This window comes from Elephantulus edwardii, unplaced genomic scaffold (assembly GCF_000299155.1).
Source record: "Elephantulus edwardii isolate Elephantulus edwardi_28Jun2011 unplaced genomic scaffold, EleEdw1.0 scaffold00185, whole genome shotgun sequence".
NCBI classification, from domain to species: domain Eukaryota; kingdom Metazoa; phylum Chordata; class Mammalia; order Macroscelidea; family Macroscelididae; genus Elephantulus; species Elephantulus edwardii.
Window position 1 is genome coordinate 5,923,338 of NW_006399935.1, and position 25,290 is coordinate 5,948,627.

Genomic DNA, 25,290 nt, shown 5'->3' on the forward strand with positions numbered 1-25,290 from the left:
CTGCTTTCAGCTAAGATCCACCTAGCATCAGCTACAATATCCCTAGTACCACGACCCCTTCTAAATCCAGCCTGGACTTCTGGCAATTCTCTGTTGATGTGCTGTTCCAGTTGTTTTGGATAATCTTCAGTAGAATCTTGCTTGCATGTGAAATCAACGATATTGTTCTATAGTTTCCTCACTCTGTTGGGTCACCCTTCTTTGGAATGAGAACAAATATAGATCTCTTCCAGTTTTGTCCAAGTGGTTGTTCTCAGATTTCTTGGCACAACTTGGCGAGCAAGTCCAGGGCAGCATCTGTTATCTGAAATAAGTCGATTGGTATACCATCTATTCCTGAGACCTTATTTTTTGCTATTTCCTTCAAAGCCGCTTGAACTTCTTCCTAATTTTAATGAAAATTTACAGACTTTGGATTTCCATTCATTCTTGCACTTTTCTCCCGGCCCAACCCTCACTCTCCCAGTTTGCTCTTTTCTTTGAAAAGTAAAAGAAAAATTCTTTCATTGTTATGCAATCCCTCTCCCCAAGTCCACTCCACTATGCATCCTTCATTCTGGACTCCTGTCATGACAATAATATCTCATCATATATACCTTTTAAACAGTTCTCACCCTCATCTGTTTCAATACAGTATACATAATTTATCCCCTCCTCCTCAGTCTCCCCCTAACCCAGGTGTCAGTCCCATTTTTCAACAGTGGCACCATGCAGTATTTGTCCTTTTGTGACTGAGATATTTCACTCAGCATAATGTCCTCCAGAGCCACACATTTTGAATAATATTGCATGAGTTCCTTGTTTTTCAATGCAGTGTAGTATTCCATTGTGGGAATACACCACAGCTTTTCTATCCATTCATTTGTTGATGGGCACTTGGGTTGTTTCCAACTCTTTGCTCTTGTGAACAAATCTGTGATAAACGTGGGTCTGCATATATCTGCTTGGGTGGTAGTTATGGTTTCTTTGGGGTGCATCTTTGCTTTTCTTTCTTTGTCTTTGTTCTAGATGGGTGGAGACTGACAGTTGTACTTTCAATGGCTGCCCACAAACTTTGAAAACCCCAGTTGTCACTTCCTCTTGTATGTGAGTTTCTCAGTGTCTCCTTCTGCCTTGGTCATGATATTCTTGAAGAATGTAGCCCGGGGGCCCTGAGGGGATCCCACCTCGCAGGGCCCTGTGGTGTTTCCAGGGCTATAAATACAGAAGCTGACTTCCCATCTGGCTCCTGGGGAGCAACTGAGGGCTGAAGAAGGCTGATCTTTGAGTGAGAAACCTGGTGTTTAACCACCGCTACACTGAGCTCTTGGACCGAGAGGATATTACATTCCAACTCTTGGGATCAAGGCATGCAATTGTCAGTGGGGGAAATATTGATTCCATTTGTTATTAGTAGTCATTTTCATGTAATTATTCATACATTTGGTTGTAGAACATTAGTTATAAATTACCGATGCTGTTTATTATGTCTCATCAAACCCTCACTGGACCTTGCCTTTCTTTCGCCCTCTGCATCCATCTGCTAATCTCCCCTCCCCTCCGCCTGTCAACCCTCCGTGATTGTTTCTCTCTGTGTGTGTAAACCTCTCCTTATTTTTTCCCCAGCTGTGCATATCCTGTTCCACATTGTTAATCACAATACACACAACGTCTCATCATCCATTCATCTCACATTGTCCTTCCTTTCACCTAGTCCAACACAGTGTTCATTGTCCATTCATTTCCTGCTCTCCCCGCCCTCCCCATAACCACACTAGGTTGATTCTCTCTGTAAGTGGACTTTTTATTTTTTAAATGACAGTGATTTTATACTGGATTTGTCCTTTTGTGGCAGACTTATTTCACTTAGCAAGAAGTCCTTCAGAATCATCCACGCTGTGAAATGTTACATGAAATCTCAAAGATTGGTTCTTGTGAGGCCAAAAGCACAGTATTCTATGTATAAATCAGATATGCCCACAGAACATAAACAGATGTATCATATATCTATGGTATTAAAATTTTGGGTGGGGGTGCAAGTAAAGGAAACAGCTCCTGAGGGAATATGATGGTCTCCTGGGGCTGCCATAACAAAGTGCCACAAACTGGGACTTAGGACAACAGGGATGTGCTTTCTCACAGTCCTGAGGGAGGCTGATCTGAATTCAGGGTGTCGACAGGGCCATGCTCTCCCTGAGGGTGGTTGGGAAGGGTCCTGCATGGTCTCTCACAGCTTCTGGGGACTCCAGCCGTTCATTCCTTGACTTGGCTGCACTGTCTCTGCCTCCGCCTTCACGTGCCTTCCTCCCTTTCTGTCTGTCTCTGTCTCTCTCTCTCACATGTAGAAACTCACGAAGATCAGGACTCACCCTGCACTAGCGTGACCTCATGTAAGTTTGGCCAATACCACCTGCAAAGGCCTCTATTAAGACAAGGCCATGTGACCGACCGGGAGGGAGACAGGGCCAGGGGTTCAGTATGTTGGGGTTTTGAGGGGGGAGTGTTAAGCTAGAGGAAGGGGCTGTCCCAGGACCTGAGCGGCACACACTCTCCAACACCTGGGATAGGCCTGGAATTTTGCAATCTTGGAGAATAAGAAGAATCCTTAGTAGTGCAGTGGGTTAAAGTGTGGGGCTGCCAACAGGTAGGTTGGCAGTTCAAAAGCACCAGTTCCTGAAAGCTGGGCAGTCTCCCCTCTTACTCCATAGCCATAGTGGACTGCTGTGCCTGGAACTGACCAGCAATGCGGAGTTGGGATTTTTGCTTCAGAGAGAGTATAAAAGTTTCTAGAACCTGAGGATATGGCGTGGAAAAGAGTGGACTCTGCCCTGGACAGGGCTTGGCAGATCAGCCATGGCACTGCCTCTTCTTACAGAGGAGAATACTGAGGTTCCGAGGGGGCCAGTGTCCAGTGTCTCACAGAAGCCAGGGAAGGGAGAGCCTGGCTCCCAGACTTTTATGTTTGGTGCCAAACCCTGTGTAAGGATTGAGACCCAGCAGAGCAGACCTCACTCTGGCTCTGCTACTGCGGCCTGATCAGGGCCCTTGCTGGGCTACTGTTAGCAGAACATAGTGTCTTCCCCTCCCCCAGCCCCAGGGATGGATCTCCACTCTCTCCAGCTGGCAAGACCCCGCCCATTGGCAGGGGACCCTGCACCCTCCAGAGAGGCTGTCATAGCTGCCTTGCCCATCCCCACCCCTCCACCAGGGGCACAATTACCAATTAGTGGAGGCGGGTCGGGGAGGGTAGAGTGGGCTTCCCTCCAGCTCCGCACAGCTGGCTTCCCACCCCTCACCCCCTCCCAGCTGCTCTCATCCCACAGCTGCTCTAGGAAGCACTTGTCAAGCTTGTTGTTGTTGTTATGTGCCATTGAGTTGCTGTGACTCTCTGTACAACATGAACCCTGCTCTATCCTGAGCCAACCTCATTGTCTCTGACACACCTACTTTCATTACCCCAGTCACTGAATCAATCCATCTAATCCAGTGTCTCCCTTTCTTGTGCTGTCCCTCCACCCTCCCAAGTATGATGTCCCTATCCAAGGACTGGTCCCTCCTTGCAAAATGCCCAAAATTTGCTTCTTATTGTTGTTGTTGTTATGTGCCGTCGAGTCGCTTGCAACTCATAGTGACCCCATATACAACAGCCCTAGACCCTGCTCTATCCTGTGCCAATCTCACTGCCTCTGACACACCCATCCTGATTACCCCAGTCACTGAATCAATCCACCTCATAGAGGGTCTTCCCTTCCTGCGCCGTCCCTCCACCCTCCCAAGCATGATGTCCCTCTCCAAGGACCGGGTCTTCCTTGACACATGCTCAAAGTATGTCAAAGTATGTATTCTTGCCTCCAAGGAGAAACCTGGTTTAACCCTTTCCAGGATGAATCTGTTTTCTTGGCAGTCCATGGTATATTCAATACTCTTCTCCAGCACCACAGCTCCAAGGCATCAATTCTCCTTCTATCTCCCTGGTCATTGTCCAACTCTCTGATGCATAACAAGTGATTGCAAAGACCATGGCCTGTATCAGATGCACCTTAGTCTCCAGAGAGACACCATTGCTCTTCAGTACTTTGGAGAGGTCCCTAACAGCGGACTTTCTTATTGCAATTAATTTTTTATTTCCTGGCTACTGCCAAGAGTGTTGACCGCGGAGCCAAGCAGAATAAAGTTGTTAACAATCTCAGTCTCTTCACCATCCATCCTGATGCTGCCAATTGGTCCAGTGGTGAGAATCTTTGTCTTCTTGACATTGAGCCTCAATCCATATTGTAGGCTGCAGTCCTTGACCCTCTGCAGCAGGCGCTTCAGGTCCTCTTCAATTTCAGCAAGCAGGGTTGTGTCATCTGCATAACGCAGATTGTTAATAGATCTTCGCTTAGAACCCGCAAATAAAGGAGCTGGGATGTTGAGCCTTGCCCTAGTCCACGGACCCTCTGGCTGGGGTTCATGCCGAGCACTCAGTCCTGCCTTTGTGTGCTGTGTGCCTTGGGCAGGTGGCACACCTCTCTGAGACTGTGCCCCTGATGGTCAAAACCACTAGATTCTCCCCCCTTCCTCGTGGAGTGTCTGTATAGTGCTTACTCTGGGCACCTGGGACATAGCACCACCCCAAACAAATGAGATGCAGTACGTCTGAGCTGACCCCAACCCAGAGACCCCACAGGACACAACGGAGCTGCCCCTGGGGCTTCCACGCTGCAAGTCCTTACAGAAATTCACAGCCTCTGCTTTCCTGAGCAGCTGCTGGTATAGTTAAACCTCTGGCCTCCGCTTAGCATCCCAGCACTTTAATCATGGCACTACCAGGGTTCCTTCAGGATATAGTATATGCTCGATAAAGGTGATTGTTACTATAGCAACTCCTCATTCATTGACATGGTTAAGCTTCAGAGAGCGGGTAATTACACACAAATCAGCGTTGTAAAGAAATGGATGCTGGCCATATCAGAATGCCTCATGACATACTGTCAACTGACATCATCCCAAGCCACTGAGGACCATGGGCCAGTCAGGCTGGCCAGCACCTGACCCAGTGTCCAGCATTCCTCACCCCTTACATCTGGCCAGGTACTACTGTCAGGCATGTCCTTAATACACAGAATGGTGCAAGGGTTTCTTTTTTAAATTATTATTATTTTATGTGTGTGTACCGTTAAATTGGGTCCAACTGGTATAGGAGGAGATTGCCCCTTCTTCTCCAGCAGAGCATCTGGTGGATTCGAACTGCGTGGCACTGGGATTGCAATGCAGCTTCTTGCCACTAGGCCACCAGAGCTCCCACAACAGTTTTATACTGTTGCTACACATGTGAAGTGTTGGGTAATGACGTTGCTGGTAAGTGAGGAGCACATACTTGGAGGATGAGGACTCTTCAGGCTGGGAGGCCCTTTGTGGTGGATAAGTGAGACCTTGTCCCTTAGTAATCTAGTGCTACTCAGGCCATGGTCTTCTCAATCACCTGCTCTGCATCTGAGAGCTGGGCAATGAATAAGGAAGACAGAAGAAGAATTGATGCCTTTGAGCTGTGGTCTTGGAGAAGAGCACTGGATATCCAATGGACGGCCAAAAGAATGAACAGATATGTCTCGGAGAAGGTGCAGACAGAGTGCTCCTTGGAGGCAAAGATAACAAAGCTTCGTCTCATGTATTTTGGGCATGTTGCTATTATTCTTATGTCACTGAGAATACACACACACACACACACACACACACATATACACGTATACATATATACACACATATACATATATACACATATATGTACGTATACATACATATTAGAGATATATACACACACCGATATATATACATACACACATATATATACATACACATATATATATACATACACACACATATATGTAATTTAATTTTGGTGTTTTTTTTCTTGTGTTCTATCGAGTCAGATCTGACTGGCACAGGAGGAGATTGCCCCTGTTTCTCCACTGGAGCATTTAGTGGATTCAAACCACGTGCCTTCAGTATTGCAGTGCAGCTTCTTGCCATTAGGCCACCAGAGCTCCCTCACCATTGAGTCTTTTATGACTCATAACAACCCTATAAACAATCATCTGAACATTAATTACCCTCTCTGAAGCCAACCTCACCGACTCTGACACACCTGACCCCACTGCCACAGTCACTGTGCCAATACTTCTTCTCCTGGGGCTTCCTCTGCTATAGACCCTTCATCCTTCCAAGTATGGTGTCCTTCTCCAGGGACTGGTTCCTCTTGAAGATATGCCTAAATTATGTGAGATGAAGTTTCAAAATCTTTGCCTCCAAGAAGCAACCTGGTTTCACCCTCTCCAGGACAGACCTGTTTGTTCTCGTAGCAGTCCAAGGGATATTCAGTACTCTTCTCCAGCACCACAATTCAATGGCATCAATTCTTCTTCTGTCATCCTTAGTCATTGTCCAGCTCTCTCTCTGATGCATAGCAAGCAATTGAGAAGACCATGGCCTGGTTCAGGTGCACCTTAGTCTCCAAATTGACATTATATCTAGGAGAAATCAGCAGATGACTTTGTTGTTAAGTGCTGCCAAGTCAAGTGCAAACCACAGCGACCCTCTGAACAAGACATCCGAACCCTGTCCTGTCCCGTGCCATCATCACACATTCTGACACACTAGAGCCCATTGCAGCAGACACTGTCAGTCCACCTGGTTGAGGGTCTTCCTCTCTTTACCTGACCCTCCATCTCCCCAAGCATGATGTCCCTTTCCAAGGAATAGACTCTCCTAGGTACATGCCCAAAGTCCTCCAAGGAGCACTCTGGCTACACCTCCTCTGAGACATACATGTTTTTGCTTTTGACAGTCCAAAGGATATTCAGAACTCCTAACACCACAGCTCAGGAGCGTCTATTCTCCTGTCGTCCTTACTCATTGTCCAGCTCTCAGATGCATAGCAAGTGATCAGAAAGACCATGGCCTGAATCAGACACACCTCAGACCTCAAACTGATGACATTATTCCTCAATTTTGAAATGTCCCTAACTGCAGATTTCCCCAGTGAAATATGTCTCCTTATTTCCTGTGGATCCAAGTAAGATGAAGTTGTTGACAGTTTCAATCATTTCTCCATCTATCATGATATATTGCCTATTGGTCCAATGATAAGAAATTTTGTCTTCTCAATACTGAGATGCAATCCATATTGAAGGCTGTATTCTTTGATCCTCCGCAACAAGTGCTTCAAGTCCTCCCTTTCAGCAAGTAAGTTATGCAGGTTATGGATGAGTCCTCCCTCAATCTTGAAACCACATTCTTTTTCACAAAGTCCAGCTTCTCAAATAGTTTGCTCAGCTTTCAGATTGAATAGGTATGGTGAGAGAATACAATCCTGAAACACTCTTTTCTTAATTTTAAACCCTGTGGGGGTTATTACCCTTGTTCTATTCACACAACAGCCTCCTGGACTAGGTATAGGTCTCACATGAGCACAAGGAAGTGCTCTGAGATTCCTTTTCTTCACAAGGTTCACCATAACTTGTTATTATCCACTCAGTCAAATGCCTTTGTATAGCTAAAGCATAAACAGACATTCTTCTGGTATTCTTAACTTTCAGCTAGGATCTGTCTGACATCACCAATGCTATCCCTGCTGCCATGGCATCTTCTAAACCCTGCTTGAACTTCTGGAAGTTCCTTATCTATGCACTGTTTTTGAATGATCTTCAGTGGTATTTTGCTTGCATGTGCTATTAATGATATTGTTTGACAGTTTCCACATTCTGTTCTATCACTTTTCTTGGGCATGGGAACAAATACGGACCTCTTCCTATCCATTGGCCAGACAGCTCAAAACTCTGTGAAGAGTAGAGGCATGTTGCTAGGATAGGCTGTTCTTTGGAGAGAGAAACCATACTTGGGAAAGCAGAGAGAGTCAGCTAAAGAACGGAAGACCCTCAAGCAGGTGGACTGACACAGTGACTGCTGCAATGGGCTTGAGTGTCAGAGATTGTGAGGACGACACAGGACAGGGCAGGGTTCCGATCTGTTGTTCATAGGGGCGTTATGTGTTGTACTTGATGACACCCAACAACAATGGCGACCTGTATAAGAGAGACCTCAAGGGAGACTTTGCCAAATAGATGTTCATTTTCTTACTATTTAGGAACCAAGAGATCTGAATTCAGGGAGCCAGCTCTAGGGGCAGGCCTGCTCTCTGTCGGTTCTGGTGGAAAGTCCTGGTTGCCTTTAGCATCTGTAGGCGTTCCTTGGGGATGGGCCCTGGCCTTCCCTGTCAGCTAGCTTCCTTGTACAGAGATCCAAATCCAAAAGGATGTGCTCCTTTCCTGGTAACTCTTGGTGGTACCGAGATCATATCTCTTATCTCACTTTCTTCCCCTTGTATGTTGTTATTGTGTGCTGTAGAGTTGGAAACGACCCATGGCTGACCCTCCGGTGGGTTTTCAGAGGCAGTTAATCACACGGAAGGAGATTGCCCATCCTTTTCCTCCCATGGAGTTGCTGGTGGCCTCAAACTGCATGCCTTCAGAATTGCAGTGCAGCTTCTTGCCACTAGGCCACCAGAGCTGTGATAGGCCACACCCTAAGGAAACTTCCTTCCATCAGCTTGATTTATTGGAGGATGGTGGATCTTTTCATTGCTTCTACATTATGTCATTGCATGTATGTATTTGTGAGGGACACATTTCAATCCGTGACATTCTGTCTGCCCTATTTCTGAAGCAGGGGAGGAATGGAGGACTGAGATGAGCAAGGTCTTGGTTTGAAGATGGCCTCTACTTCTGCCAAGGGGTGTGAGGCCAGAGAAGTGGCTTAGGTGATATTTGCCTCAATTTCCCTGACTGTAGGATGGGTTTGATGCAGTTTAGAAACAATAAATAGGGGTCATGAGTATACTGCAGCCCAAGATGGGGAGAGAGGAACTCAAGAGTGAGGGAGCTCATGGTGAGGTGGAGCTGGTGATAGGGATTATGGGCTCAGGGTGGCTAATAGGGTCATGGCAGAAATGGTTGAGTTCCTGGTGGGTATAGTGGAGCTCATGGTAGAACTCATGGTGGGGATGGTGATGAATGCGGTGAAGCTAACGGTGGGGCTCACAGTAGAGGTATGGAGCTCATAGTAGGAATGGTGGGGCTCACAATGGGGATCGTGGAGATTGTGGTGGGGCTCACAGAGGTGATGGTGGGACTCATGGTGGGAATGATGGGGCTGGGGTAATGACTGGGGTTATGGGCTTATAGTGGAGATGGAGGCCAATGGTGGGGGTGGTGGAGCTCCTGGGGTATGAAGAACTCATGATAGAGATGGTGGGGCTCACTGAGGGATGGAGTAGCTCCAGGTGGGGATGGTGGGAATGAAAGAGCTCATGGTGGGGATAATGGAGCTCATAATAGGAATGATGGGCTCATGGTGGTGATGGTGGATTCATGATGGGGATGGAGGAGCTAATGGTGGAGGTGGAAGAGTTCATGGTTGGGATGGAGGAGTTCAAGGTGGGCGTGATGGAGCTCATGACAGCTGATTGATTATCTTATGGTGGGGATCATAGAGTTCATGGTGGTGATAATGGAACTCATAATAGGAATGATAGGTTCATGGTGGTGATGGTGGGTTCATGATGGGGATGGAGCAGCTAATGGTGGAAATGGAGGAGTTCATGGTTGGGATGGAGGAGTTCATGGTGGGCGTGATGGAGCTCATGACAGCTGATTAGCTTATGGAGGGGATCACAGAGTTCATGGTGGGGATAGCAGAGTTCACAGTGAGCACGGTGGAGTTGATGGTAGGGATGATGGGCTCATGGGGAATGGTAGGTCTCATGACTGGGATGATGGAGCTTGTGGAGGATGATGAGCTTGTGATGGGGATGGTGGGGCCCATACGGGGATGCAGGAGATCATGGTAGTGTGATAGGTCCATAGTAGGGCTCATGATGGGGATGGAGGAGTTTATGATGGGGAGGTTGATGTAGCTCATGGTAAGGCTCATAGTGGGGATGGTGGAGCCCATATGAGGATGAAGGAGAGAACATGTGGGGATAGAGGGGCTCATGGTAGGATGATAGGTTCATAGGAGGGCTCATGATGGGGATGGAGGAGTTTATGATGGGGAGGTTGATGTAGCTCATGGAAGATGATAAGACTCATAGTGGGGCTCATAATGGGATGGTGGAGCTCATGAGGAGAATGGAGTCATGAAGGGGTATAGGCTCATGGTGGGGATGGTGGAGCTGATGGTGGGGATGGAGGAATTGATGATGGTGATGGAGGAGCTCATGGCAGATGATCAACTCATAGTAGGGATGAAGAAGCTCATGGTAGGAATAATGGTAAGGATGAGGGGGCTCTTGGTGGGAACGGCATGGCTCATCACAGGATAATGGGTTCATTGTGGGGATGGACTAGCTCATGATGGCAATGGAGGCGCTTACGGGAGATGATGGAGCTCATGGGCGTGATCGTGCGCTGGTTCATGGAAACGTGGTTTAGCTCATGGGACATGATAGGCTCATGTTGGTGGTGATGGAGCACATGGAGGTGCTCCTGAGGGATGAAGGACCCATGATGAGACTCATAATAGGGATAGTGGAGCTCATGGTGAGATTGATGGGTGCATGGTAGAGATGGAATAATTAATAATGGAGATGGTGGGGCTCATGGTAGGATTGGAAGAGCTTATGAAGAATGATGGACTCATGGTGGGGATGGAAGAGCTTATGAAGGATGATGGGCTCATGCTGGGGATGGTGGGCCCCTACTGGTGATGATAAAGTTCATGGTAGGGATTGAGGAACTCATGGTGGGAATACTGGAGCTCGTGGCGGGATGATGGGTTCATGGTAGAGGTCATGGTAGTCTATGGGCTTATGGCAGGGATGGTTGGTTCATGATGATGGTGATGGTGGGGATGGAGGTGCTCAGGAGGGATGAAAGACTTGTGGTTGGGACTGTGGAGCTCATGGTGGGGAAGGTAGGCTCATGGGGGATGATGGTGTCAGGTAACGATCCTGGGGCTCATGGTGGAGGTGATGGGACTCATAAGTGAGATGATGGATCTCATTAGATGTTTGATGGGTTTGTGACAAGGATGATGGAACTTGCAGATGGAATGTTGGGACTCATGATGGAAAATGTAAAGCCATGCTCTGCTGGAGAAGGAGGGATTATCTCCTCCTGTACCAGTCAGATCCGATTTGACGGTACACACACAAAATAATAAAATAAAATAAAATTATTGTTAAAAAAAAAAGAAAATGTAAAGCCAAAAGATGACTATTAGGAATTGAACTGGGTCCCTTCTTAGTATGCCTGGCAAACCCTAATTCCTACATAGAGTTATAATCCCTTTTGGGAATGGGTCTTCTTTGTCATGTTAACGAGACTGAATTAGTGCTGGATGTGTTTTAAGTCTAATCTCTTTTGAGATGTAAATAAATAAATAAAAAATTAAGCAAGCGAGGCAGAAAGAGGGGAAGAGAGATGCCAAAACCAAATGAGGGTCACCCAGGAGCAGGAACTCAGAAGGGACACAGCTTTGCTCCAGAGCTGACAGAGGGAGCTTTCCTTAGCGCCCCAAGCTTGGAGCTCCAGTGCCCTGGCCCGCAGAGCGTGGTGCTCACCCAGGGGCTGCCCGTCCGCAGCAGGTCCAACCCACCAGCTTCTTTGTGGGAGAAAGACGAGCAGCTGCCTCCTGTGGGCCTTCCAGCCTCAGGAACCCTTTGGAAGGTCAGCTATGAGTTGGTTCTGATTCCACAGCGACGATGGCTTGTTAATTTGATTTGTAAAAAAAAAAAAAAAACCCCCCCCCCCCCCCAAACCACCTGTGAAGAGAAAAATAGTTTCACTTGCTATGCGGTCCATTTGTGACATTTCAGTTACAGCAGCACCAGATAACAGATTATAAGATTGTGGAGTTTGGGGTGAGGATAGTGGGGCCCATGATGAAAAAAAAAATGTACCCAGTAGTTAATTTACAATAAAGAACCCAGCAAGATAGGGATATTTATCAGAAGAGGAGACCAAAGGTGAGAGAGAACACCTGCTTCTCGAAGTCACACAGAACAGCAGAGGCTGCTCCTGGGAGGCAGGATTCTGAAGCTCTGTCTGACATATTTTGGGCACATGGCCAGGAAGGACTGGTCCTTGGAAAAGGACATCATGCTCGGAAGGGTGGAGGGACAGCGCAGGAGAGGAAGACCCCGGGTGAGAAGGATTGATACAGTAACTGGGGCGATGGGGGTTGGTGTGTCAGAGTCAGTGAGACTGGCTAACGCCAGGGCAGGGTTCAGAGCTGCTGTACATATATGGGTCGCAAGCCTCTCAGTGGCACATGACATTTTCCTATATGGAAAACCGTTAAGACTCAGACGCTGGAGGATGCAGGAGGCTGGACTCCAAGGGAGACACCACCAAGACCAATATTTCTTCTCTGCAGCTCTCCCCAGGGGGACCTCTGCCTCCAGCATTCCAGGTGAGTCCCGCATGCATGGCCCTCTCCCAGCCCCGCCCCCACGCCAGGTACTCTCTCTCAGGAAGCCCCTGTTTCCCCACAGGATTCCTGGTGGCGCTGCTGGTTGTGGGGGGCGTGTTTGTGATTGCTGTTGGGCTGTGGCTTGGGATTTGGGGCTGTAGCCGCTGCAGAAGCAGGGAGTCAGGTAACCAGGGAAGTCCCATCTGCTGGCGACCCCGCCCCTCGTGGCGGTGATGGTAACTGCAGACGCTGGACGAGGACTAGTTTCCCCCTCCTCCGCCAGGGTACCAGTTCTAGGGAGGGGGCAGGGCAGGGAGGCGATGTCCTTTGCATCCAGTCTTTTCCACAGCAAATCTCTTGAGTGCCTCCTTTTGACCTATATCGCCTCCCCCTGCCCCATCTGCCAGGAAGTCCTTTGTATAGCAACGTCCTGTACCGTTCCCGGGGGACCCCAAAGAAACCCGAGGCCAGTCCTGGGGAAGGGAAGGTGCTGGACCCACCCAGGGCGAACCAGAAAACCGAGAGCTTCTATTCGACGTCCTTCCCCCTGCCAATCACCTCTTCACCGCGTCTGCCCTTCACCCCACCACCACGCGCCTCCACTCCACCACCACCTCTTCCCCCAAAGCCTTGCTCCAGCCCAAAGTCCAGCTATTCCATCTCCGTGATCAAAGTCTCTCCCAGCCCAAGTTTCTTGGAGGCCCCGAGGCTGAGAGGGTCCCCTGGAATAAGAAGGGGAGTCCTCTCCCAAGGGATGCAAGAGGGCTTCCATCAGTGACTCAGGCTACTTGGAGATGTAAGTGCTGACCCCCCCACAGCAGAACGCTCTTAATAAAATCTGATGAAGAAAGCAAAGGCTGAGGTCATGTCTGCGTGGCAGCCAGGTGGCTGAATTCTTGCTCTTCATGCTGGAGATGCAGATTCTAGTCTAGGTGGTACACAGCCACCTGTTGGATTGAAAAGCACTAGGAAGAAAGGCCTGGAGATCGACTTTCACACAGCAGTCTGTGAAAATCCTATGGTTCATAGTAGTTCAATCTACTATCAAAATCTTGGGGGTGGGGCGGTCTGTTGTGAATGTCAGTTGGGGACTGACCTGCAGAAGCTAACAGTGATAGCGGTGCTTAGGGTGACGCTGAGCCAAGCCAGGACCCTGGGGACGTAGAGACAGATTTGGCAATTGGAAGTCTGGGCAGGGGAGGGTGGTCAGGTCTCTTTCTCCAGGAAGCTCTCCTGGATTGTAGACTAGGTGAGCCCTCTCAGTGTGCTTTCGCTTTATTCTCCCTCAGAGCACTCAGCACAGATCATGAGACCTTGATTGTCCCTCCTTGAGCCACATCGACCTTACAGGACAGAGAGCTGCCTCATAGGGTTTCCCAGGCTGCCATCCTTATGGGAGCAGGGTACCAGGTCTTTTCTCCCATGGAGATGCCATGCTTGAACAGCCAACCCTGGGGTTAGCAGCTGAGCAGTTATGCAGTCTATCTGGCTGTGACTTTGTTGATACCCATCTGCCCCTTTGGACGGGACCTGTGTCCTGTGTCTGTCCTGTTCATGGCCTGGCAGTGAACCACAGAGACAGGAGGGCCAGCGGGTCCAGATCTCCAGAAACAGCTGTCCTCTGTCACTAAGGGGTTCTGTGACGACCTGCCAGTCTGTGCAAGGACACATCCAAAGAGCAAAGAGCAGCAGTGCAGCCGCCCACCCATGCCCCTGGCTCGAACCCTCTTCCCCCGCTGACGTCTCCTCCAGGTGGGCCTGGGATGGAGGAGGTCAGCGCCTCCCTGATACTCACCAGCCCCGGGGTCAGCTGCCTCACGGTCACCTTGCAGTGACACCAGCTGGATCCTGCTCCCCTCCCCCACCTCTGCTGTTTCCATGGGGACAGATGTCCTTTCTGCTGCTGCAGCCTGGCTTAGAGGAGGGGTGGGTGGGGGTGGGGCTGGCCTGAGCGCCTCAGCCATGGGTCTCCCCCTCTCTGTATCTGCCCTGGTTTTCAAGCCACTGTCCCTGGCGCCAGCCCCTCCTCCTACCCAGCTTTGTCCCCAAACCCAGCAGCCAGGAAGCCCTTTGCATCCGTAGCTGAAAGAGTGTCCAACTGTGTGAACGTTCAAACCCACCCCCATGGCCAGCTCACAGATGGGGACAGAGGGACACAGGCCGTACTGGGGTCAAAGGACCACCGTCCCTTCCTGTTGCCCAGCAAGGACACACAGAGGCGATATTATCTTTTATTTTGAGACAGTGTTGTGGGCTCCAGAATCCAGAAGGGGGCAGAAGGTGGCCCAGAGAGCCAGTCCGGCTGTGGCTGGTCAGGAGGTCAGCGTGGTGACCGGGTATAACAGGGCCAGGTGCTCAGCGCCCTGCACGGGCAGTGGGCGTGAGCTATAGTGGAGGACCAGCTCGGGCACGTTGGGGAAGGGGCCGCTGTGCTGGCCCAGCACCACCTGGTTCTCACGCGTCCTGGCGAACTTCAGATGCAGGAAGCCCTGGCTGCTCCTGGGAGGGGGACACAGGATGAGGGGGGCTCTGAGCACCCAGAGGGCTCCACCCAAAACCCCCTGGGGCCAGGATCTGTCTGCCACTAGCTTCGAGGGATTGGAAACAGTTAGGCACTCAACAACCAGCCTGAAGGTTGCTAGGTCAAAGTCAGCCAGCGCTGCTTCCGAAGAAAGGCCTGGCAATCCACTGCCAAAAGGTCATTTGCTTTGAAAACAATGGAGGAGTTTGTCTCTGTCATGTGGGACCAAAATGGCTTGTAATGCAGCTAACAACATACACATGGGTAATCTCCTCCTGTGCTATTTAGTCTCTGAAGACCCACTTGTGGGGTCAGCTGTGAGTCTAATGAGTTTAGGAAGTCCAGAGGAACCTGGGATGCTTAGTTTATTTCTTATTCAAGTCCTGCATTTCCTGTATTACTGCCATTCCATCATGTTACATACCTCCAGTGATGGGGAGCTCATTACTAATTACAATCATGACAGTGCTTCCTCTGCCCCTTGGTCTGAAAGTATCGCTCACTCGCTTCTAAACCTCCACTCATTGGCCCCGGAAAGCCTCACCCACTGGCCCTGGAAGGGCACCCCCAACTCAGAAGCACCCCCCCACTATTCTACAAAATCTCACCCACTGGTTCCAATGTCCAGACATTTGGTCATAAATCTGGCCCCAGTTTCCATGGATTAACCTGGAATTGTGACACCTGCAGCCCTAGGGCCCCCTGTCCCTCCCAGCTTGGAGGTCTCACCTGAGGGACAGCGAGGGGTCCTGGGGGCTGGTCTCGCTGAGCCGCACGAGGTAGCTGCCTTCCTTGCAAAGGGACAGCAGATTCTCCGCATCTGCTCTGCTCAGCAGGCCGTGGAACCACCTAGGGGATAAGAGAGGACGCCCCTTTAGACTGGGCTGGAACCCGGCAGGCGACCCCCGTGCGCACAGGTTGGGGGAAGCCACTGGCGCTTCCCCAGAAGAGCCTGGTCCCCCGCAGCTCTGATTCCCCCTCTCTCCGGTGAAGGTGGAGCTGCTGCTTCCACTTTGCTGGAAAGAACCCCTGACCTCCAATCCCTGGAGATATAGCTCATGCTTGCTAGGCAGAGGGTCAAAGAGCAAGACCCTCATGAGGACTGACAGTGGCTGCAGCAATGGGCTCCACACAGCAGGGACGGTGCGGCTGGAGCCCAAGGTGGGTTTCCTTCTGTTGGTCAGGGGGTCGCTGAGAGTGGGTGCTGATAGCACCATCCCCAACAACAGCTTGCATGATCACGCTCACAGGTTCTGCATGTCCAAGCCCGCTGCCTACGCCATTACTCTTTTCCTTGCATACATCCAGTGATGGGGAGCTCACTCATGCTCGAGGTGAGCAGCTTGGTGTGAGATGTTAAGGACAGGCCTCTGCCGTGAAGTGGATCCCGACTGACGGGAACCCTGGAGGACAGAGCAGAGCTGCCCCGCCTGCTTTCCAGACACCAACTGCCTCATCCTTCTCCCTTGAGCAGCTGGGAGGGGGGTGTGTGCGTTCGCACCGCTTACCTTTCAGTTAGCAGCGCGCTGTCTCAACCCCAGCACCACCAGGGCTCTGTTAAGACAGAATCCCCAGAGGCCTGTCTACTGGTTTTCCTAAGAGGTGTGAATCACCTGTTCTATCTTGATGTTCAGCAACCACAAATCTATTTCTCTCCCACCTAAGAGGTTTGGGATCAATGATGAACACGCCAGGTGCCTGGGAGGGGTGCAGAGAAGTCCCCAAGCTGAGGGCACCCAGAGGAGAACTACACCTCCTGGCCTGTGCTTCCCAACTCAGCCCAAACTTGGGGCCTCCTTCTCCCCAAAGCCTCTCCTAGCCCCATCCCAAAGCCTCTTGGGGGTCAAAATTATTTCTTTTTGCTCTCAGGTCCCAAGCCTTGCTTGTAATGGATTGGAGCGCACGCACATGCACATGCAAGTGTGTGTGAGTGTGTATGTGTGTGTATCTCCCAACCCTCTGTAGCTATATGGAAAGGAGTGCTGGTAGTGCAATGATAGAGTGCTCAGCTGCTAACAGAAAAGCCAGCAGTTCAAATCCACCCAGCACCTTGTCAGGAGAAAGACTTGGCGACCTGGCCCCTGGAAAGATCAGAAAACCTTAGAAGGTTTTCTAAACCTTCTTAGAAAAGCTTAGAAAACCCTGTGGGCAGTTCCTCTCTGTCCAGGCTGGCTGCAAGGAGAAAGGACCAGCCATGCACACCCATATGTCTGGGGGAGGGGAAGACCCTACTCTGATGGGGTGTTTATTGCCTTAGGAGGGTTGTGCATTCAATCATTTCTGAGTTATACAAAGAGCAGATGGCACCTCAAAGACAAGGATTTGAACCCATTGCCTGATACCATTAATCGGTTTTTGCCTTAAGTGACTTGGGAGAGGGTTGTTGTTATGTGCTGTCGAATCACTTGCGACTCATAGCGACCCTATGTACAACAGCCCTAAACCCTGCTCTATCCTATGCCAATCGCATTGCCTCTGACACACCCATCCTGATTACCCCAGTCACTGAATCAATCTACCTCATAGAGGGTCTTGCCCTTCTGCGCCGTCCTTCCATCCTCCCAAGCATGATGTCCCTCTCCAAGGACCTCTCCCTCCTTACAACATGTCCAAAGTATGTCAGACAAAGCCTCAGAATCCTTGCCTCCAAGGAGCAGCCTACTTTAACCCTCTCCAAGATGAATCTGTTTGTTTTCTTGGCAGTTCATGGAACATTCAATACTCTTCTTCAGCACCACAGCTCCAAGGCATCAATTCTCCTTCTATCCTCCTTAGTAATTTTCCAACTCTCTGATGCATAACAAGTGATTGCAAAGACCACATAGCCTGTATCAGACACACCTTAGTCTCCAGAGTGACACCATTGCTCTTCAGTACCCTGAAGAGGTCTCTAACAGCAGACTTTCCCATCGCAATACATTTTTTGATTTCCTGGATGCTGGTGCCAAGAGTGTTGACCATGGAGCCGAGCAAACTGAAGCTGTGAACAATCTCAATCTCAATCTCTTCGCCATCCATCCTGATACTACCAATTGGTCCAGTGGTAAGAATCTTTGTCTTCTTGACATTGAGCCTCAGTCCATACTGAAGGCTGTAGTCCTTGACTCTCTGCAGCAAGTGCATGAGGTCCTCCTCAGTTTCAGCAAGCAGGGTTGTATCATCTGCATAACGCAGACTGTTAATAGATCTTCCACCAATCCTGATGCCACAATTCTCCTCATAGAGCCCAGCCTCCCAAATAATCTGCTCTGCATACAGGTTGAAAAGGTATGGAGACGGGACACATCCCTGGCGTATACCCTTCCCAATTTTGAACCATGCAGTGTTACCCTGCTCTGTTCTAATGACTGCCTCTTGGTCCAAGTGTTGGTTTCGCATTAGCACGATCAAGTGTCCTAGGGTTCCCATTCTTCTCAGAGTCAGCCACAGTTTGTTATGATCCATACCTGGTACTAGGGATATTGTAGCTGATGTTAGATGGATCTTAGCTGAAAGCAAGAAATACTGGAAGAATGTCTATCTGTGTTTCATTGATTATGCAAAGGTGTTTGACTGTGTGGATCATAACAAACTGTGGGAGAGGGTAGGGAGGAAAATATATATGGATGAATGAATGAAAACCCAATCTTTCTGTAAACTTTCACTAAACTCACAATGACTTTCCCCCCCCCCTTTCTGCACCTGACACAGAGGTACTGGCCCTCAATGAAGAGGAGTTGAATAAATGACTTAATGAATGAATCCAAGTTCTCAGGAGGGGAGAAACTTTCTTTTCTCTGAGAAGGATTCTACAGCCAGACTGGGCTCCTCCACAAGCCCGGCCGTCCCTGTCTCCCACTTACGGCTGTTTCTCCAGAGGCAAGGACGGGTCCACACGCTCTGCGGGCTGCGGGCTCCTGGGTGGGGGTCTCCGGAGCTCCTTGGCCAGGCCTGGGGTCCTTTCCCACTCAGGACTGTCAAACTGCACTGCAAGGGAGGTTAGGGAGGAAAGGGTTAAATCCAAACAAACAGGTCCATCCTGGGGAAGGTGAAACCAGGTTACTCTTTGGAGGCAAGGATTTTGAAGCTTGGCGCTCCATTTCACATACTTTGGGCACCTACGAGGTCAGGAGGGACCAGTCCTTGGAGAGAGAGGCATCAGGCTTGGAAGGGTGGAGGGACAGCATGGGATAAGAAGACCCCACATGAAATGAATTGACTCAGTGATGGGGGTAATGGGAGTGGGCGTATCAGAGAGATGAAATTGGATCAGGATAGAGCAGGGTTCAGAGCTGTTGTTCCAAGGAGTCAAGATCACATAACAACAATAAGAAGAAACCTTATGAGGGCAGAAATGACATTTCAGCTATACCTCTTGGGATAGCCAATCAGAGTACAGAAGAAAGGGTCTAGCCGGGTCAAGTCACATCATGATAAATCAGAGAGTATATGGGTGGGGCTACAGGAGGTAGGTAGGAGGTCAGGACTCCCAGGCCCAATAGAGTTGGAACCACCTCATAGCTGACTCTTCAGGTGGTTTTCAGAGGCAGGAGGTTGCCCATCTTTCTCCCATGCAGCACCTGGTGGATTTGAACCACATACCTTTAGGTTGGCAGCACAATTCCTTACCACTAAGCTGCCAGAGCTCCCTAGCCCCACTAGTTGTTATTGTTGAGTACCTTCAAGTTGGAACCAATTCATTGCTGACCCTCCAGGTGGTTTTCTGAGGCAGTGAATCACAAAGGAGGAGACTGCCCATTCTTCTCCTTCAGAGCAGCTGGTGGATTCAAACCAAGTACCTTTATGTTGGTAGTGCAATTCCATTGATGCCTTTGAGCTGTGGTGTTGGAGAAGAGCCCTGACCATCCCATGGATGGCCAAGAGAACAACAGATATATCCTGGAGAGGGTGCAGCCGGAGTGCTCTTTGGAGGCAAGAATGATGAGACTTGGCCTCACATACTTTGGGCATGTTGCTAGGAGGGCTATTCCTTGGAGAAGGACATGATGCTGGGAGAGTCAGCCAAGGAGAAGAAGACCCTCAACTAGAGGAAGTGATACAGTGACTGCTGCAGTGGGCTCTTGTGTGTCAGGAAATGTGAGGATGGCACAGGACAGAACACAATTCAGATCTTTTGTTAATAGGGTCACTGAGTCCACTCGATGGCACCTAACAATAACTCACCAGAGCTCACGAGTAGAGGTAGAAAATTTTTGATGGGCAGACTGAGATCCAGAGGCCCTGGGTCAAACTCAAGTTCACCCAACTCTTCCAGACTGAGCTATTGAGGAGTCCTGATGGTGAGTACTCAAAGCATTAGGCTGTCAACCTAAAGATGAGAGTTTCAAACACAACAGCCACTGCAGGGGAAATGCATGAGGCCGCCTGCTTCCCTCAGGAGCCTATGGGGCCTTCCTACTCTGTGTGGCAGGGTCGCTGCGCGTCAAAACTGACTGTGGTGGCCGTGGTCTCCTGGCTTGATGATCACTCCTTTTATGGAAGAGGAAACAGATTAGAGGCTTTCTGAAGCTGCTCAGAATGGACCCAGAGCTACCAAGGCTGCTGTCCCCTGCTGTCGGCCACAGCGCCCGGGTAAGCGAGCACTTCCTAGCATGCAGTCTGCAAGTGCCTTGGTCAGGACTTATTTCAACAATCCCCACTTTGCAGATAAGAAAACTAAGACTCAGATCAAGTGACTTGCCAAGGAAGAGTCCCAAGCCAGGCCGAGTATGACACCAGCTCCACCTTCCTATCGTTGTCCCTAGTGAGCAGAAAGTCTTCATCCCAAGGGGTGTTTCAGCTCCCAAAGAAGATGGTGTGGGTTCTCCAGGGAAAGGAGATGATGACCATCAGTCATTCACACTTTAGTGAGAATTGGGCGAGGGGAAACCCAACACACAGTACAAACCCAACCACCCCAAGTCCCAGGGAGTTGAGCTCTGTTTTGTGGTGGAGACAGAGGAGACAACCATACAAGATGGGAGGGGTGAGTGCCTCAGGGGTCACAATCTGGGGCAGAGAAGCACCTGCAAAGGCCCTGGAGATGTGGTCTTTTTTCCACTCCCAGGGCTGGTCGTACTCGTCCGCAGGCCGCTCGTCTTCCCGGGGTAGGCGGCTCTGTTGAGGTTTCTGGCCCCCAGAAGGGGGCCCGTCCTCTGGCTCCTGGGCTTGCTCCTCGTAGGGAGTGTCATACAGCTGCAGTGCCCTGCCGGCCAGTTCTGTGGGGCCCAGGACAGGGTCAGCTCTGCTCCCTCCAACCCCCAACTCCGTCACCTCCCTCCATGCCCTGCCTCTCACCGCTTATGACCCGCTGGGCCTCGTAGGGCTCCATGTAACCGTCATCTGGGGGTGGTGGGTGAGGCTGGGCATCAAAAGGATCTGAATACTCGGCATCAGCTTCCAGCTGGGAAGAGAGGAAGAGGGACAAGGGCTCAGGGAGCCAGGCCCAGCTCTGGTCACCCCTGCTGGGTGATGGTACCCTACTAGGCCATCTCACATAACTCCTCCTACCGGTTCATTTTAGGGAGCTTAGAGGTAAGGAGCTGAGCTACCAACCAGCCCAAAGGCACAGGGTTCAAATCTACCAGCTGCCCACGGGAGAAAGATGGCCACTCTCCTCCCATGTGATTTTCTGCCTGTAAAAACCTGCTGAAGGGTCAGCTGTGAGCTGGTTCCAGCTCAGCAGTCCACAACAATAATCGAGTCTTCCCTAAGGAGCCCTGACGGTGCGGTGCAGTGGGCAAGAGCTCAGCTGCCAGGGGGCACCCACAAAAACCTGGAATCGTGGGGATGAGGTGCTCCAAAGGCCACACTGAAGAGTGAGTCTCCCCCTCCCGCCAAGGCCGCTTCCTCTTTTCTCCCCCTCCATCCTCGTTCTCCCAGACGCGTCCCACCTTTTACGACCAAGCAGTGCGTCCATTGCGTGCCTACCCCCACGGTTCTAAATACTCCCTGTGGATTCACGTGGGCTGACAGCGCTCCGTGAAGACATTATGACCATTTTCATATAGGAGGGAACTGAGGCCCAGAGAGGTTAAGTGACTTGCCCAAGGTCACACAGCTGTTAAGTGGAGACAGGATTTAATTCTAGACTTTCTGGCTGCTCGGAGCCCCTCCTGCCTTCTTTCTTTTGTTCTGTGCTCTTAACCACGACTTGGCACCTCTCTCCTTGTTATTGTTGTTTGCTGCTGTCAGGTAATCCCCAAGTCAGAGGACCCTGCCCTCCCCACTTTCTCTTCTTGAATCAGCCCCATGGCCAGTAGTGGACCAAACTAGTGTTTCCTTGGCTGACTTTAAGAAGCTGGTTGCCAGGCCTTTCTTCCTAGTTCCTTTTAGTGCAGATGCTTTCCTGAAAACCATTCTGCCTCATAACAAGATGCAGGCCTCCTGGTGGACAGGTGGCGACAGCACTTCAAGTGTACTGACTGGGAATCGAACTCCAATCTCCCACATGGAAGGCAAGAATTCCACCGATCACCACTGCCTACCAGCCCCTTGTAGCCCTCCCACTCCTGCCTCTGTTGAGGTTTTGGGGTGACTCCCTGGTCCTCCAGGAAGATAATGGTGAAAAAGCATGAGGGTCAGCTCTGGGGTCCAGGCCTAACCGGCTAGAGCCGTGTGGCCTGGGCGAATTACTGCTCTCCACTGTGCCTCTGTTTCCACCTCTGTAAAATGGGAATACTAGCAGCTGGAAGGGGAAGGAGTGCTGCTAACACTGAGTCAATTTCAACTAAGCCCACACAAGCTGAGCAGAACTGCTCCATGTGGTTTGCAGGGCTGTGACCTCCTGGAAGCAGGTTACCAGGCCTTTCTAATGATGTGCTTCTGGGAGAGAGAGTTCCAACTATCAGCCTTCTGGCCAGTAGTTGGGCACTAAACAGTTTGTGCTACCCAGGCAGCAAAGCAAAAAGCAATGCCGAAGATCTTAAAGAGGCAAGTAGGACACTAATTCCTTGAGATCTGTTTTAGGAAGAACTGTCAGCTGCTAGGAGAAAGAGGGGAAGAGGAGGCTCAGGCCCAGTGTGGTGGTGGTGATGGTGGCGTGTGCTGCAGTTGACCATGACCATGGCCATGACCATGACCATGACCATCTGGGAACAACTGCTTGGAACCTTGCTCTATCCTGAGCCAACCTCACGGCCTCTGACACCCATGCCCCATTGTGAGGACCAGGGAGCAGGAGGCGAGGGGGCAAAGCAGAAAAGTGGGGAGATTCCCGGGACCAGGCACTGAGAGAACACAAACCCAAACCATGGCCATCAAGTCTTCAAGGCTGTAATCTTTAGGGAAGGAAACTTCCAGGGATTTCCCTCTCAGAGCAGTTGAGGGGCCCAAACCCCGGCCTCTTGGTCAGCAGCTGAATGCTTTAATAAAGCACCAAGCCACCAAGTGCACAGCTGTTGAGTCAGTTTCCCCTCACACCGACCCTGCACCTGGTTCCCAAGGCTGTAAACCTCAACCAGAAGAGACCACCTCCGCGTCCTCCTTCAGGGCAGTGGTGGATTTCAACTGCTGACCTTCCAGTTAGCAGCCCAGTGCTAAAGGACCGTCAGGACTCCCGAAAAGGGACTGTTGTTGTGTGCCCTCGAGGAACCGGCCCACAGCTGACCCTCCAGCCTCTGTTCAAAAGCAGTTAATCTCATGGGAGGAGATTGTCTGCGGCTCCCATGGAGCAGCTGGTGGATTTGAACCACCTACCTTTGTGCTGGCAGCACAACTCTTTACCTCTAAGCCACCAGAGCTCCAGAAAAGGAAGAGAAAATGAAATTTCCCCAAGTAAGTGCAGGACAGAGTTGGGCTGCCCCTGGGGCTCCACGTGAAATAAGCTCCCCAAATTTTGGGGACCCAGCCCAGCCATCCCCAGCCAGGCTCCCCGAGCCACCCAGCCTCAGTCACGCACCTCCTCCTCCGAGCTGCCCAGCAAGGCCTTGGCCTTGGCCATGTCTGCAGCCTCCACCTTGATGAGCCGATGCTTGGGAGAATCGTACTTGGCATCCCCGGGGCCCTTGAGGTCCCCGGAGGTGGCGAGGTCCGGCTCCTGCCGGTTTTCCGCGTCTCCGTAGGGGTCTTCGAAGTCTAGATCCTTCTGCTCCCGGTAAGCTCTCAGGATGTCGCTCTCCGAGTAGTCAGGGGTGGGCGGCTGCGGAGGGGGTCGCCGGCCTCCAAAGCTCAGGTAATCCCGGAGCCACTTGGCCATTAGGGCGCGTGTCTTCCCCAAACCTGGCCACTGTCAGAGGGCGACCTGCATCCCCACTTCCTGCCCCCTTCTTTGGCAGAGCCCCCCCCCGGGGGGGGGGAGGAGAAGACGAGAGGAAAAGGAGGGAAGGAGGAGGAGTGATCAGGTGCGCCCCTCGGCTGGGCTCAGCACGGATAGGGAGAAGGACGAGGGCGCAGAGGGAGAAAGGAGAGGGAGGCAGAGGACGGAGGAGAGAACCGGAGCAGAAGTGATAGCCACCTTAGCCCGGCTCAGGGAGGCGCACGGGGGAAAGGGGCACCCCCCAGGGCCCTGGACGCCGAGCTCGGGAACGTCCGGACAGGGACAGGGACAGGGACATCCGCCGAGGCGCCCGGAGTTGCCGCGGGCAGAGCGGTTCCCGCGCAGCTGGGCCACCTGCGCCTTTGGGCAGCTGCCGGGTCGCTTCCAGGGGGCGCCCTGACCCCTCGGTTCGGCCCGGCCGTCTGGGTCCCCCAGCGCAGCGGGAGGATCCTGGGGAGCGCGCGCCGAGTGCAAACTTAGGCGGCAGGAGCGCGACCCCGGCGCAGCTCGGCCTTTGTTGCGCTGGGGGGGAAGCCCCAGTCCCGCCGCCCCCGGCCCGGCTGCCTCGATCCTGCACAAAGGGAAATAAAAGCCTCGTCCAATCCCCCTTCACGCTTTCAGAGCCACTTTCCCTGTCGCTGCTGCCGCCGCCGGCGCGCGGCCGGGAGGTGGGACTTTGGGGAGGGGGCGCGCAGGCGGGCGCCCCAGACTCCAAGGGCCGCGTCGGGGCAGCGACGTCAAATCTCCCGCCGCCCCCTCCCCCGCGCCCCTCGTAGGTGACCGAGACCTTCAGCTGACTGGGGAGTGGGGAGTTGGTGAGCCTCTGCTCGCGGAGGGAAGGGGGCGCGGGGCCGAGGACACTGACCCGGGAAAGCGGGGTGTCCGCAGCGATCTCAGGGCGCGGGCAGTGGACACGGGCCAGGATTGACCTTGCTCGGGGGAGGAGATGCGGAGGGAAGGGAGAGAAACCGACCCGGAAATGGGGGGCTGGACTTGACCGCGAAAATGGGTGAAATTGACCGTTATTGAGGGTTGAAATTGAACCAGGATCCGCCGGCGATACTGGCCGGGAGACGAGGACGTGGAAATTGTTGGAGAGGTCACT

The 25,290-nt window shown here is 51.4% G+C and overlaps 2 protein-coding genes across 2 annotated transcripts in view; one reads left to right on the forward strand and one right to left on the reverse strand.

Annotated features, from left to right (window-relative positions):
* TMIGD2 (transmembrane and immunoglobulin domain containing 2) overlaps nucleotides 1-13,207 on the forward strand; it is a 22,077-nt gene extending 8,870 nt beyond the window's left edge. Inside the window, exons 3-4 of the mRNA XM_006896444.1 lie at nucleotides 12,512-12,613; nucleotides 12,837-13,207. Coding sequence (XP_006896506.1) covers nucleotides 12,512-12,613; nucleotides 12,837-13,207 — 473 coding nt within the window. The remainder of the gene's footprint in view (nucleotides 1-12,511; nucleotides 12,614-12,836) is intronic.
* A 1,534-nt stretch (nucleotides 13,208-14,741) lies between these two features.
* Nucleotides 14,742-24,125, reverse strand: SHD (Src homology 2 domain containing transforming protein D). The gene is made up of 6 exons (XM_006896445.1): nucleotides 23,829-24,125; nucleotides 21,227-21,332; nucleotides 20,956-21,147; nucleotides 18,793-18,916; nucleotides 15,680-15,799; nucleotides 14,742-14,928 (listed from the first exon to the last, which is right to left on the reverse strand). The coding sequence occupies exons 1-6, from the start codon at nucleotides 24,123-24,125 to the stop codon at nucleotides 14,742-14,744; spliced, it is 1,026 nt and encodes a 341-aa protein (XP_006896507.1).
* Between the last annotated feature and the right edge of the window lie 1,165 nt (nucleotides 24,126-25,290).

Bases quoted from the DNA above. Each gene is read 5' to 3' on its own strand.
- SHD (XM_006896445.1), bottom strand. From the start codon at position 24,125: ATGGCCAAGTGGCTCCGGGATTACCTGAGCTTTGGAGGCCGGCGACCC. The intron at 21,148-21,226 runs GTGAGAGGCAGG...TGGGCCCCACAG, and splicing joins GGCCCAGCGGGTCATAAGCG to AACTGGCCGGCAGGGCACTG. The intron at 14,929-15,679 runs GTGAGACCTCCA...TCCCCCTCCCAG, and splicing joins GACCCCTCGCTGTCCCTCAG to GAGCAGCCAGGGCTTCCTGC.